Here is a 13,507-nt window from a genome sequence, read left to right as displayed (position 1 = left end):
CCTTTTTCCCAGCTTGATTGACCCTTCAGCCATCGCTTATTAACTCAGTTTATTGTTTATGTTGAGTGTTAGTGTGTTTTTGTTTGGATTGTCTGAATTAGTGCTTGTCATGACCAACCGATTGATTGGATCGGGCCTATCCAACCTCCCGTCTAGCCTAGTAAGGGCCAAAGTGGTGTGTTGTAGTATCATGTTATTATTTCCTAGGCATGTTCCACTCAACCACCAGGATCCCGTTCTTAATGCATTACGGGTTGCCACCAACGGTCAACTGGTGGTCCCATTGAAGGATTTTTACCCTCTGCAGGGGGGCAGTTGGTATGTTCTATCGCCCTACCAACTAGGCAAAAAAAAAAAAAAAAAAAAAAAAAAAAAAAAAAGGGGTGAGGAGGTGAAGGAAAAAGAAAACGAGGGAGGGGAAGGGGAGGAGAATGTTGTTTTTGTTTTTGTTTTCGCAGAACATGACTAAGTTTTGCAAAAGAGGAATAAAAAAACAAAGACATCAATGTAGGTGCGTTTCATCTCAGGAAGTCAGTAGACAGCCTGATCTGGTAGCACCAGCATTTAAATATGAAATATCTTAAACTAAACATTTATTTAAATATGAAATATCTTAAGCTAAATATTTATTTAAATAGAAATATCTTAAGCTAAACATTCATTTAAATATGAAATATCTTAAACTAAACATTTATTTAAATATGAAATATCTTAAACTAAACATTTATTTAAATATGAAATATCTTAAGCTAAACATTTATTTAAATAGAAATATCTTAAGCTAAACATTCATTTGAATAGAAATATCTTAAGCTAAACATTTATTTAAATAGAAATATCTTAAACTAAACATTTATTTAAATAGAAATATCTTAAGCTAAACATTCATTTGAATATGAAATATCTTAAGCTAAACATTTATTTAAATATGAAATATCTTAAACTAAACATTTATTTAAATATGAAATATCTTAAACTAAACATTTATTTAAATATGAAATATCTTAAACTAAACATTTATTTAAATAGAAATATCTTAAGCTAAACATTCATTTGAATAGAAATATCTTAAGCTAAACATTTATTTAAATATGAAATATCTTAAACTAAACATTTATTTAAATAGAAATATCTTAAGCTAAACATTCATTTGAATATGAAATATCTTTAGCTAAACATTTATTTGAATATGAAATATCTTAAGCTAAACATTTTTTTGAATATGAAATATCTTAAGCTAAACATTTTTTTGAATATGAAATATCTTAAGCTAAACATTTTTTTGAATATGAAATATCTTAAGCTAAACATTTTTTTGAATATGAAATATCTTAAGCTAAACATTTTTTTGAATATGAAATATCTTAAGCTAAACATTTATTTGAATATGAAATTTGAATATGAAATATTTTAAACTAAACATTTATTTGAAAATGAAATATCTTAAGCTAAACATTTATTTGAATAGAAATATCTTAAGCTAAACATTTATTTAAATAGAAATATCTTAAGCTAAACATTCATTTGAATAGAAATATCTTAAGCTAAACATTTATTTAAATAGAAATATCTTAAGCTAAACATTCATTTGAATAGAAATATCTTAAGCTAAACATTTATTTAAATAGAAATATCTTAAGCTAAACATTCATTTGAATAGAAATATCTTAAACTAAACATTTATTTAAATATGAAATATCTTAAGCTAAACATTTATTTAAATAGAAATATCTTAAGCTAAACATTCATTTAAATATGAAATATCTTAAACTAAACATTTATTTAAATATGAAATATCTTAAACTAAACATTTATTTAAATATGAAATATCTTAAGCTAAACATTTATTTAAATAGAAATATCTTAAGCTAAACATTCATTTGAATATGAAATATCTTAAGCTAAACATTTATTTAAATATGAAATATCTTAAACTAAACATTTATTTAAATATGAAATATCTTAAACTAAACATTTATTTAAATAGAAATATCTTAAGCTAAACATTCATTTGAATAGAAATATCTTAAGCTAAACATTTATTTAAATATGAAATATCTTAAACTAAACATTTATTTAAATAGAAATATCTTAAGCTAAACATTCATTTGAATATGAAATATCTTTAGCTAAACATTTATTTGAATATGAAATATCTTAAGCTAAACATTTTTTTGAATATGAAATATCTTAAGCTAAACATTTTTTTGAATATGAAATATCTTAAGCTAAACATTTTTTTGAATATGAAATATCTTAAGCTAAACATTTTTTTGAATATGAAATATCTTAAGCTAAACATTTTTTTGAATATGAAATATCTTAAGCTAAACATTTATTTGAATATGAAATTTGAATATGAAATATTTTAAACTAAACATTTATTTGAAAATGAAATATCTTAAGCTAAACATTTATTTGAATAGAAATATCTTAAGCTAAACATTTATTTAAATAGAAATATCTTAAGCTAAACATTCATTTGAATAGAAATATCTTAAGCTAAACATTTATTTAAATAGAAATATCTTAAGCTAAACATTCATTTGAATAGAAATATCTTAAGCTAAACATTTATTTAAATAGAAATATCTTAAGCTAAACATTCATTTGAATAGAAATATCTTAAACTAAACATTTATTTAAATATGAAATATCTTAAGCTAAACATTTATTTAAATAGAAATATCTTAAGCTAAACATTCATTTAAATATGAAATATCTTAAACTAAACATTTATTTAAATATGAAATATCTTAAACTAAACATTTATTTAAATATGAAATATCTTAAGCTAAACATTTATTTAAATAGAAATATCTTAAGCTAAACATTCATTTGAATATGAAATATCTTAAGCTAAACATTTATTTAAATATGAAATATCTTAAACTAAACATTTATTTAAATATGAAATATCTTAAACTAAACATTTATTTAAATAGAAATATCTTAAGCTAAACATTCATTTGAATAGAAATATCTTAAGCTAAACATTTATTTAAATATGAAATATCTTAAACTAAACATTTATTTAAATAGAAATATCTTAAGCTAAACATTCATTTGAATATGAAATATCTTTAGCTAAACATTTATTTGAATATGAAATATCTTAAGCTAAACATTTTTTTGAATATGAAATATCTTAAGCTAAACATTTTTTTTGAATATGAAATATCTTAAGCTAAACATTTTTTTGAATATGAAATATCTTAAGCTAAACATTTTTTTGAATATGAAATATCTTAAGCTAAACATTTTTTTGAATATGAAATATCTTAAGCTAAACATTTATTTGAATATGAAATTTGAATATGAAATATTTTAAACTAAACATTTATTTGAAAATGAAATATATTTAGCTAAACATTTATTTTAATAGAAATATCTTAAGCTAAACATTTATTTGAATATGAAATATCTTAAACTAAACATTTATTTAAATAGAAATATCTTAAGCTAAACATTTTTTTGAATATGAAATGTCTTAAACTAAACATTTATTTGAATATGAAATAACTTAAGCTAAACATTTATTTAAATAGAAATATCTTAAGCTAAACATTTATTCAAATATGAATTTTCGTAAACCAAACATTTTATTAAAATAGAAATGTATTAAATATAAAAGGAGTGGGGACAAGGTAATTGTTTTCTAAAAGCTTGGAAAATGCTAATCTAGCAAAACTCAATTTTTGCTAATTTTCTTCAGAAACTATTTTCACTAAAAATTAGTTTTCTACCTTATCGTTTTCTGTAAGTTTTGGATACGTTCATTACTACGACATGACAATTAAGTAAATAACATTGGTTTACTTGAAATTCAATATTTCGATTTTCGAATTTTGCTATACTAACAAAGAATAAATGTAAACAAATTTAAAAATAGAAATATCGTAAGATCATAATTTTTTTTAAATAGAAATGTATTAAGCTGAAAATTTATTTTTTAAGATAGAACTGTCTTAAGCTAAAATTTTTTAGATAGAAATATCTTAAGCTAAATATTTTGTTTAAATGGAAATGTCTTAAACTAATTTTTTTAAATAGAAATATCTTAAGACACTCATTTTTTTAAATAAAAATGTCTTAACCTAAAATTTTTTGAATAGACATGTCTTAAGATATTGATTTTTTTAAATAGAAATATTTTAAGCTAAATATTTTTTTTAAATAGAAATATTTTAAGCTAAATATTTTTTTTAAATAGAAATATTTTAAGCTAAATATTTTTTTAAAATAGAAATATCTTAAGATAATCATTTTTTTTTTAAATAAAAATGTCTTAAGCTAAAATTTTTTGAATAGAAATGTCGTAAGATATTCATTTTTTTAAATAGAAATATTTTAAGAATCATATTTTAAATAGAAATGTCTTAAGATAACGATTTTTTTTTTAAATCACAATATCTTTAGCTAATCATTTCTTCATTTTAATGCAGATGTCATAAGCTAGTAATACTTTTTTTGAAGACCTGTTTTATACTACTGGTAGAGTGAATACACAAATGCATAGAAAGAAATGAAAAAGATGAATACACTTGCACAACATTAAACAAACTACATATTTTTTGTTAAATTGTCTTACCGGGAGTGCTTGTACAAGAACTTGATGTTCTCGTTTCTCCTTTTTCTTCTTCGAAAGGGTTTTGAGGTTGTAATACTTGCAAACCTCCAGCAAAAAACTCTGCTTTCAGCCAATGTTCAAATTCCTGTTCTTCAACTGAAAGAAGAGTACTATTTGCCTGGTATCCAGCATGTAATCCCAAAAGAAGACCGAGAGTTCTTTCGGTGTCCATCAAAGGTGACGATACTGAGCTGGTGTCTGTTGTCTGCACTATATCTTTTTCAGGCTGAACAAAAGGAGAAAAAAAAACATTAGAATGATGTAGCCATTGTGATATTATCAATGCTTTCTCTCTCTGAAGTGGTAGAAAGTTTTAAAAAAATAAAAGGAAATAAGGTTATCAGCAGAACAAAAGCTATAGGAAGTTGTTTGCCAAGGTACACAAAAGGAACTAAAAAAGGATTGTTAATCAAGGTGTGGCAGTGATTTGGGACAAAAGCACTGGACAATAGAGGTCAATATGTTTAAAGTTATAGGCAGTTTTTAGAGTACCAATAAATTTTGCAGCAGTTTATGTTGGGCCTTAGGGTTGCTGCTATGTCTCAACTCATGAATATAGTCATAAGCATATGCAAGTAATCATAAAGGAAGACACAGACCCACATTAAACTCTTCCATTATCGTCTGCTCATTTAAAACCAACTTATTCTTTGAAATATCCCAAACTTTTCTCATTGAACTTTCTTTCAATTATAAAAACAAATGAATATGAACTTTTATTAATGACTTTTAATGAAATCTAATTTGTGTAACTCAGTGAAGAAGTGTTGATTACAATTTTAAGACCTGTGTAATGCAAATCCCTAATTATCGATTCAGACTTCTTTGATATCTCAGCTAAAGAATCCTCCTTGTTTTAAAATGACGCTAAAAATATTAAATATTCTATATTTACATATGTATGTAAACTTCCATTTTAAAAATATATAAAATATCTCTTTCATGAATTTATGTCTTTGAACTCATTATTTTGTTTATATTTATCATATAACAGGTCTCTTGCTTTTTACATTTAATTATAAATCTAAGACCCATTTTCATTGAAAATGTCTCCCGAAAATCAGCTCTTCCTAAAAACATCTTGCCTAAATTGAAACCATAAAGGACCCCATCCCCCAAACTGCTGATTCCAAAAAATGGTTCAACAGTGCTCAATGCATGAGTTTAGCAGCATTAAAATAAATCTATAACAAATAAGCTACACAAAAACTTCTATTGTTCATTCCCAGACAAACTCACAAGGCTAAATGCATGGAACGCATCAAGCTTGAGTTTACTTGCCATAAGTATATTTCTATACTGCTACTATGTATAAACAGATGCAAATAAGTGATAGAATTTGCACATCTGCACGAATCTACATTTTTTTTTTTTTTTACCACTTATCAAGGCCCGGAAGCCACTCAGGGATAATATCTGTGTACAGTAATCAATGGAATAGTATTGTAGTAATCATTAGTATTGGAGATTTGATAAAGTGTTTTACTTAAGGGGGCAGTTCATCAGGAATTTGTTTATGTTGGACTTGAAGACATCCAAGTTGTAGTCAGGTGGGAAACAAACAAACGGAAGAGAGTTCCAAAGGCGTGCACTTCCAAGAAAGAAGCTTTGTTCATGGAATCTACATTTTGGTTTTGGCACAGATAAAGAGTGGGGAAAATTATTGACAGTAGTTTCAGCTAGACGGGTGTTTATCATGAAAGATTGACGAGGGGGGACCAGAGATTGGAGCTCAGATGAGCACTTGCCATGGAAGTAATGATAAAACAAAGACAGGCTCGCAACGTCTCTTCTGTGTGAGAGAGGTTTCAGGGAAGAGAAAAGGGAATACCCCACTAAGCCTATTTTGTACTCTGTCAAGGCAGGATAGGCTGTTTTTAGCAGCTCCTGCCCAGATGTGGCAATACTCCATCCTTGGACATACTTGGCTTTTATATAGATAGAGAATTGCATCAGCAGTGAGATATCTTCTGGAGCGGTAGAAGGATCCTACCATTTTTCCAGCGACCTTGGCAACTGACTTGACATACGTGTTCCATTTCAGGTCAGGAGTAAAGGTCAAGCCCAGAAGCTTGTCAAAACAAAACAAAAACTATGTTATAAAATGCAAATTGTGTTGAGGACATAATAAATTAGGAGATTTTAAAAAAAAAAAAGAAAATTACTTTAACTAAGGTCACAAAATGGCAAATAAAAGTGCAAAATCAATATATTCTGACCCAGAAAACAGCAATTCTTCCCCCTTTATCAGAAACATTGCTCATAGAATGTGACGACTAAAGGACAAAACGAGGAGAAACAGTTACAAGCCTGCTGAAAATAAACAAGGTCCAGCAGAGAAAATAGATTATTTTTATCAGTTAAACTTTGATTGTATTAAAAAAAACCCAACAAAACCAAAAATTTACCGAGAATTTCTATGGAATTTTCAGACGGATTATTTCCCATGACTTTAATCCATAGTTCCCAAAACTCCCAAACTAAAATTTACCACCGCTAGGTGTGATTTATATACCATATCAAGATACCACATCACGTGCATATCCACATCAGCTAAATCAAACTATGGATGATCACTTAATTTGGTGCAACTCTAGAATTCAACCTAATTTTTAAAAAAATATAATAAATTAAAGGAAGAATCGAACAAAGTAATACAGAAAAATCTCTGATGTACTCACTCATCACATCATGAAAACGTCATATTCCAAAAAATCACGTAAACTGATAAAGTAGATTTGTTATTAACTAAAAAAAAAAAAAAAAAAAAAAAAAAAATCAAATTTCATGATGAAAAGATAACATTGAGTTTTGATCTGCCATATTAAATAAGGGGGGGGTGCAACTCGATTCAAATTTCCAATATCAAAATCAGTCTTGTAATGGCTACAATTTACCATTAAAATCAGTAAAACTTGTAAAAATGATTTTCTATACGGTTGGTTGGTTGTTTTACGGCATATCAACCCTTTTCAGGTTATGTAATGCCGAATCCAGTGATTCGGAAGAAAAATATTTTAATAGAATATATTTGTTTTTTTTTCAAGCTGGTTTCTATTTAACCCATAGTTGGGACCCTAACAGGTACTACCACTCCGGGTCAGAGTGGACCTGGGAGCAATGGCAATTAAGGGGTGGCGCCACACTCCCCAAAGCCCGCAAACTGGGGCCTCACCATCGGATATAGTTTAAGGTCATATCCAGGACCGATTTTCTATACGGAAAACACTACTTGATCAATTGGCATGATTTTTGGGGGAATATGACATTTCCATTTTGTGACAGGTACCTCGATCATAAACATTTTTTTGTACTTTTGCTTCTTTTCAATATCACCTAATTCTGGACGAGAAACCTAATTCTTTAATTAAATATTATGAAAAGATATAGATATACTTACATCAACATAATTTCCAACAAAGTAGGCATTCATGTTATCGTTGGAATCTTCACCATGATATGCAACAAAGAAAGCAGACGTGGCGTCACAACCTAGAAATTCATTAAAACAAAAAATTTTAAAAATTATATAAAGCATCAAATAATGAAGTCTTAAAATTTTCTGCATCTACATACATATATATATATATATATGTAATCAACAAGTGCTTTTGTCAAAAGCTAGCTACAGCAACAACCTTAAGTCGCACACAACTCCTGTTCAGATCAGCTTTGCACCTATTAGTCCGAACGAAACAACCTGTTGAATATGCGGCAAAGTTTGCAAGTCTACTGCTGGTTTGAGAAGGCATGCGATTGTTCATAGGAATACCCTTCAACCTCCAGAGACACTCAACTCTGCGGAAATTGCTCAATTTGTATGTCACATCTGCTTCAAGATGTGCAAATCTGCGGCGGGAGTGCAGAGTCATCTGAGATGGTATGGACGACAAGATTGGGAGAACTCAATGTGACAGCGATCATCAGGAAAGATGCAGCAATCATGATTTAATTATAAAAAATATATATATATATATATATATATATATATTTTATAATTAAATCATAATTCTTTTTTTTTATTATACCTACTGACACTAGTGTTTCATGCTTACTCAATCATCAGTGACAATTCCTTGCCGGTCAAGAGATTCAAACCTATATATATATATTATTACTGGTAGAATATATATTAAGGAACAGGGTGAGTAGTAAGTGAAATTTTTTTTTTTTTTTTTTGTAAACTTTACTATCTGAAATGATACCAAACGCCCCCAAAAAAGGGGAAAAAAACATTAAAATTAAAAACTAATGCTATATTATGGTTTATATCCATCTTGGGCAAGTATTGTAATATATATATATATATATATATATATATATATATATATGACTAATAATATTTTATTCATCATCAATGTGATGACCCCAGACGGGATATATATGTGAAAAAAAAATAAATGGATTACCTGAATAGTCTCGAAGAACATCTTTACCAAACTGAGTTTGTTCTTTGAATTTTCTGACGTCATATACTTTGTTGTGAATTACAATCCAATGTCCACCGTCCTTATTATTATTTTCAAGGTCAGCTTTTCGAATTAGATGGACGTCTTCGGAGCACTTTGGAGAAAACTTTTCTAAGGAATGACCTAAAAAATTAAATCCAATCGTTGTTATAACTTAAAATTTTAGATATTAAAAAATCATTGAATTCGATGTAAGATTTATTTTTTATAATTTTAATCTTAAGATTTTTTAGGATAAAATTCCATCTCTAAATATGACCAGAATTGTTTTTTTTTGTTTTTTTAAAAACGCTCGTTTCATTTTTGTAATCCGCAAGGAGGCTTCAATAGCTATTAATTCAAATTGTGTTTGAGCACATTTGGGTATGAACCGTCAAAACCACAATGTAAATTACAACAAAAAGTGCTTGAAAAAAAAATAAATAAATAAATAAATAATAACTAAGAAATAAATAAAATAAAAAAAAACTAAGAAATAAATAAAATAAAAAAAAACAAGCCAAGCATGCGGGGTTCCCCTCCACAAGTGAAAAATTTACTTAGTGTAAAATTTTTAAAAAAATCCAAGGTGTGGTTATTGAGAAGTGTAAACAAATGAACATATGAATGATTTCGGGGCAAATTTACCTCTATAATGCCCCCTAGAGAGATAACCAGAATTATCCTGAAAAATCCATTCTGGCAAAAATTTACTTTTACCATGACTAATGTTTGTGCAAAATTTGTAAAAAAAAATTCACAGTGTGGTTATTGAGAAAAATGCAAACAAGCGAACAATTTAGAAGCAATTTTGCCCTATAATGCCCCTAGGGAAGCAACCGGAATTATCCTGAAAAATCTGTTCTGGCAAAAATTTACTTTCACCATCACTAATGTTTGTGTAAAATATTTTTAAAAAATCCAAAGCGTGGTTACTGAGAAAAGTGCAAACAAATGAACAGGAGTGAATTACTTTGTTCAATTCTTCCTTTAATTTATTTAATTTATTCCGCAATAATAAATTAATAAATAATACTCATTTCAATAATGAATTCCAATTTAAATAATATATATCATTCTTGCTTTGTCGGCAAGAGAAATCTGGTCATCTCTTAAAATGAAGCTTTATTCTGAAAAAATCTAAGATTAAAATTCGGGGAAAATAAAAAAGTTATGCTCACCACAAAAACCAGGCCACGAAAGATCATCCCTATCATCTCTGTCCAGACCAGGAGCAAGTTTATTGAATTTATCCAAGATGTCAAGGACACCATCAAGGACAACAAGTGCTTTAGACTGTTGAAGTACAATAGGATTTTGTAGCTGTAGTAACACCAGACAAGTTACAATCTCAGGAAGGAGGACACCTGAAAGAAACAAAATAAAAACTGAAAGTAGTCGTTGTTGATGATATTTCTGAAAATGATGATACATTGACGATGACGATAACGTTCATTTTACATAACAGTTCAAACTGACAGAGGCATTTAAAAAAATAAAATCAACACTCAGAAGGTAGAAAATTTAAAAACATGCCTTAAATGCTGATTCTCTCTTTTTTTTTTTTACAAGGTGGTCACCACTTATCAAGGCCCGGAAGCCACTAAGGGATAAGGGTTAAGTATATTAGTCATGGGTGTAGCTTGTGTGGTTTTTTATTTTTAGTTAAACACACAGATATGTCATTGGTGCTATAATAACATATTTCACTAGTTTTTTTTTTTTTTTTATGATGTAAATCCTATTGAACAACTGGTAATATGAAAACATTTTTAATTATGACCAGACAATCACAAAAAGAGTTTTCTCCCATACAGCTAAAATTTTATTTCTTTTACAGTATAAGTTTTAAAAAAAAAAAAAGGTTAAAACAATATAAACATTAAAAACTAAAATGTTTTCATTGCATCCAGGATAACATTGGATGATTACAGCCAATGTTTTTGATTAAAGAAAGATGGGCACTTTGCTCAGAATCTGTGTTAATGCAAATTTCAGAAGCTTATAACTTCTATTAAATATTAGTGGCCTGGCAAGGACAACCAAGTAAAAAAAAAAAAAAAAAAAAAAAAAAAAAAAAACTAAGCAAAATTCATTCCAAAGCAGCAAAACTGAAGCTAGGCTGCCAGGATACTATATATACAAATGTAGGCAAATTTGTGCATATTTTATTGGTTGCATAATATAGGTTCTTTTTTACCAATTGTCGTAAAACTTTAACCATAGAATAATATTATAATATTCAAAAACCTGCAAATTTTCATGTAGTTTTCTCTCATAGAACTAAAGATATGAGCATTTCAATCTGGTTAATGCGCTGGACTGTAATACACATGGTCTAGAGTCTGATTCCTAGACACAGTCAAGCTATACTGAAGAACGGTAGGAACTTCGAAACATGCATGTTCGTAGATTACTGTTTTAAATATAATAAAAAATATTATTTGTCGATATCCAAATGAAATATGGGCGATTTTCTAAGTCAAAAACAATCTTCAAGGCAAAGACGCTCCTAAACTGTATTTGTCGTTTAAAAAATAAAAATAAAAAATCAACAAGGAATCTACACACACACACACATATCAACAGGCTCCTTCAGTCTTGACAGGCTATGGATACCCATGAAGGGGTGTCTATACGTGAAATTTTGTGGCAGGAGGTGCGCAATCTCCAACCACACCTCTCCTGAGTCGCCATTGTTGAATACCAGTGGCAAGTAAAGTGTATTTACAGTACGACTGGAAACAAATACCGAGATAAACGGAAAGCATATACAGCGCTTAGAATTCCCAAATGGTCACCCATCTGGTACTAAACAGGCTCAATGTTTCTTAACTTCAGTGATCTGATGAGAACCAGTGTTTTTTGGCAATTTTATAAGTTTTATATCTCAGCGACTATCACTCAGAATTTAACAAATGAAGTCTCATTGAAAAGGTAATGACCTGAATTGAGTAGTGGGCTTTATGAGATTTGCCCTTAAGGTTGAACACTAAGGATATCGGCCATTATCCAGAGCCTATTTTTAGCACTTTTTTATAGCCATAGAATGTTTCACCTATAGTCATTTGTTTTCCTAGATTTGCATATAAATCACAAAATATCTATTACTTCAACAAAACATCTGACCTTGATGAAGGAGAGACTAAAACTTGCTGTTATGGTTTCAAACGATAAAACTCAATAATTTAATAAATTCTATTGTCACTTGTAATTATTTTTCTACTCGATCATTTTTCATAAGTCATACTAACTTTGACATGACATAACTATGTAATAATGTTTTCATCTGAAATGTGTTGGTTTTAAAATATCACCAATCTATACAAGCATCATTTATGTTTTTTGTAGGTTGGATAATTTTTACTGAATTTTAAGGCATTCTTTTCCAGCTCCACATGACAATTTGAAGAAATAAAAATATCTCTTTTCCTCTCTTTTTTGCAAGTGTCTGTTGTGACCAACAATGCTATAGAGGTGAAAACTATGGCGTCTTGGATCGACGTATTTTGAGTTTTTTTTAAGTATTCCGTCTGATCTCTCTCTTTCCCAGCATAAATTTTGGCTCACCAAGCATCCCGATCCTGGAATAGTGCTGTTCATTGCTCACATTCCACACAGAAATTCCTGAGATCTCACTTTAGCACATCCTTGAATTTGAGATGCAGACGACCAACAGGCCAAATACCCTCTTTCAAAACACCATGTAATACATTGCGAGGTAGGCGTTCACATGACATTCGGTTTACATGGCCTGCTCACTGAAGTCTCATAAACTTATGTCTCGAGGAAAGCGCATGCGAACCCATCTGTCTGAAGAGTTCTTCGTTTGTCATTCTGTCCTCCCATGACATGCCAATGACTGATCGGAGACACCTTGTGTGGAAAGCACTAACTCTGGTCTCTTGAGGACCATACGCAGACCACGTGTCAGTCTTATAGAGGACACTCAACACACACGCTTCATACATACAGACTCTTGTCTTGATAATCAGATGCTTGTTCGTCCAAACACGCTGCGTGAGCCTCCCAAATGTGGTAGAGGCTAGGCCAAGTCACGTGCTAAGTTCGGGGTCAAGAGTAATGTTTTTGGTGATGGTCGTACCAAGGTATTTGAATTTATCCACATTCGTCAGGGTTGTCTCATCTATTGTAAAATTAACACTCTCTGATGATTGGGAGAGGATAGCAATTTTCTTAAGACTGACTGTTAATCTGAAAATAAAAATATATAAGACAGATAAACATACCAGTTACATCCTGAGAAATAATCTTCGAAATCAACGAAAAATGTTTGCTGCTATAACTTGCTAAGCTTGCCGCAGCAGGTAAAACATCAGCCACATGGCAACATAACTGGTTCATATATTTTCTCAGCACAGATCCAGCACTTAGCATATCTGCTTCTGTAAGACAGAGGAAAAAAAAG

The 13,507-nt window shown here is 29.2% G+C and overlaps 1 protein-coding gene across 5 annotated transcripts in view; it reads right to left on the bottom strand.

Annotated features, from left to right (window-relative positions):
• LOC145268339 (E3 ubiquitin-protein ligase HERC2-like) overlaps positions 1–13,507 on the bottom strand; it is a 500,726-nt gene that overhangs the window by 312,173 nt on the left and 175,046 nt on the right. For all 5 annotated transcript variants that reach the window (XM_080123842.1, XM_080123845.1, XM_080123844.1 and 2 more), the window contains 5 exons: positions 13,329–13,484; positions 10,260–10,445; positions 9,040–9,222; positions 8,031–8,122; positions 4,592–4,856 (listed from right to left, as the gene is read on the bottom strand). In XM_080123842.1, the coding sequence (XP_079979968.1) occupies positions 4,592–4,856; positions 8,031–8,122; positions 9,040–9,222; positions 10,260–10,445; positions 13,329–13,484 (882 nt within the window). The remainder of the gene's footprint in view (positions 1–4,591; positions 4,857–8,030; positions 8,123–9,039; positions 9,223–10,259; positions 10,446–13,328; positions 13,485–13,507) is intronic.

The sequence above is a fragment of the Euprymna scolopes genome, chromosome 43, assembly GCF_053919585.1.
Source record: "Euprymna scolopes isolate OS-2025 chromosome 43, ASM5391958v1, whole genome shotgun sequence".
Lineage (NCBI taxonomy): Eukaryota > Metazoa > Mollusca > Cephalopoda > Sepiida > Sepiolidae > Euprymna > Euprymna scolopes.
Note: the sequence above shows the minus strand (reverse complement) of the source record. Positions and strands in the feature narration are given on the sequence as shown.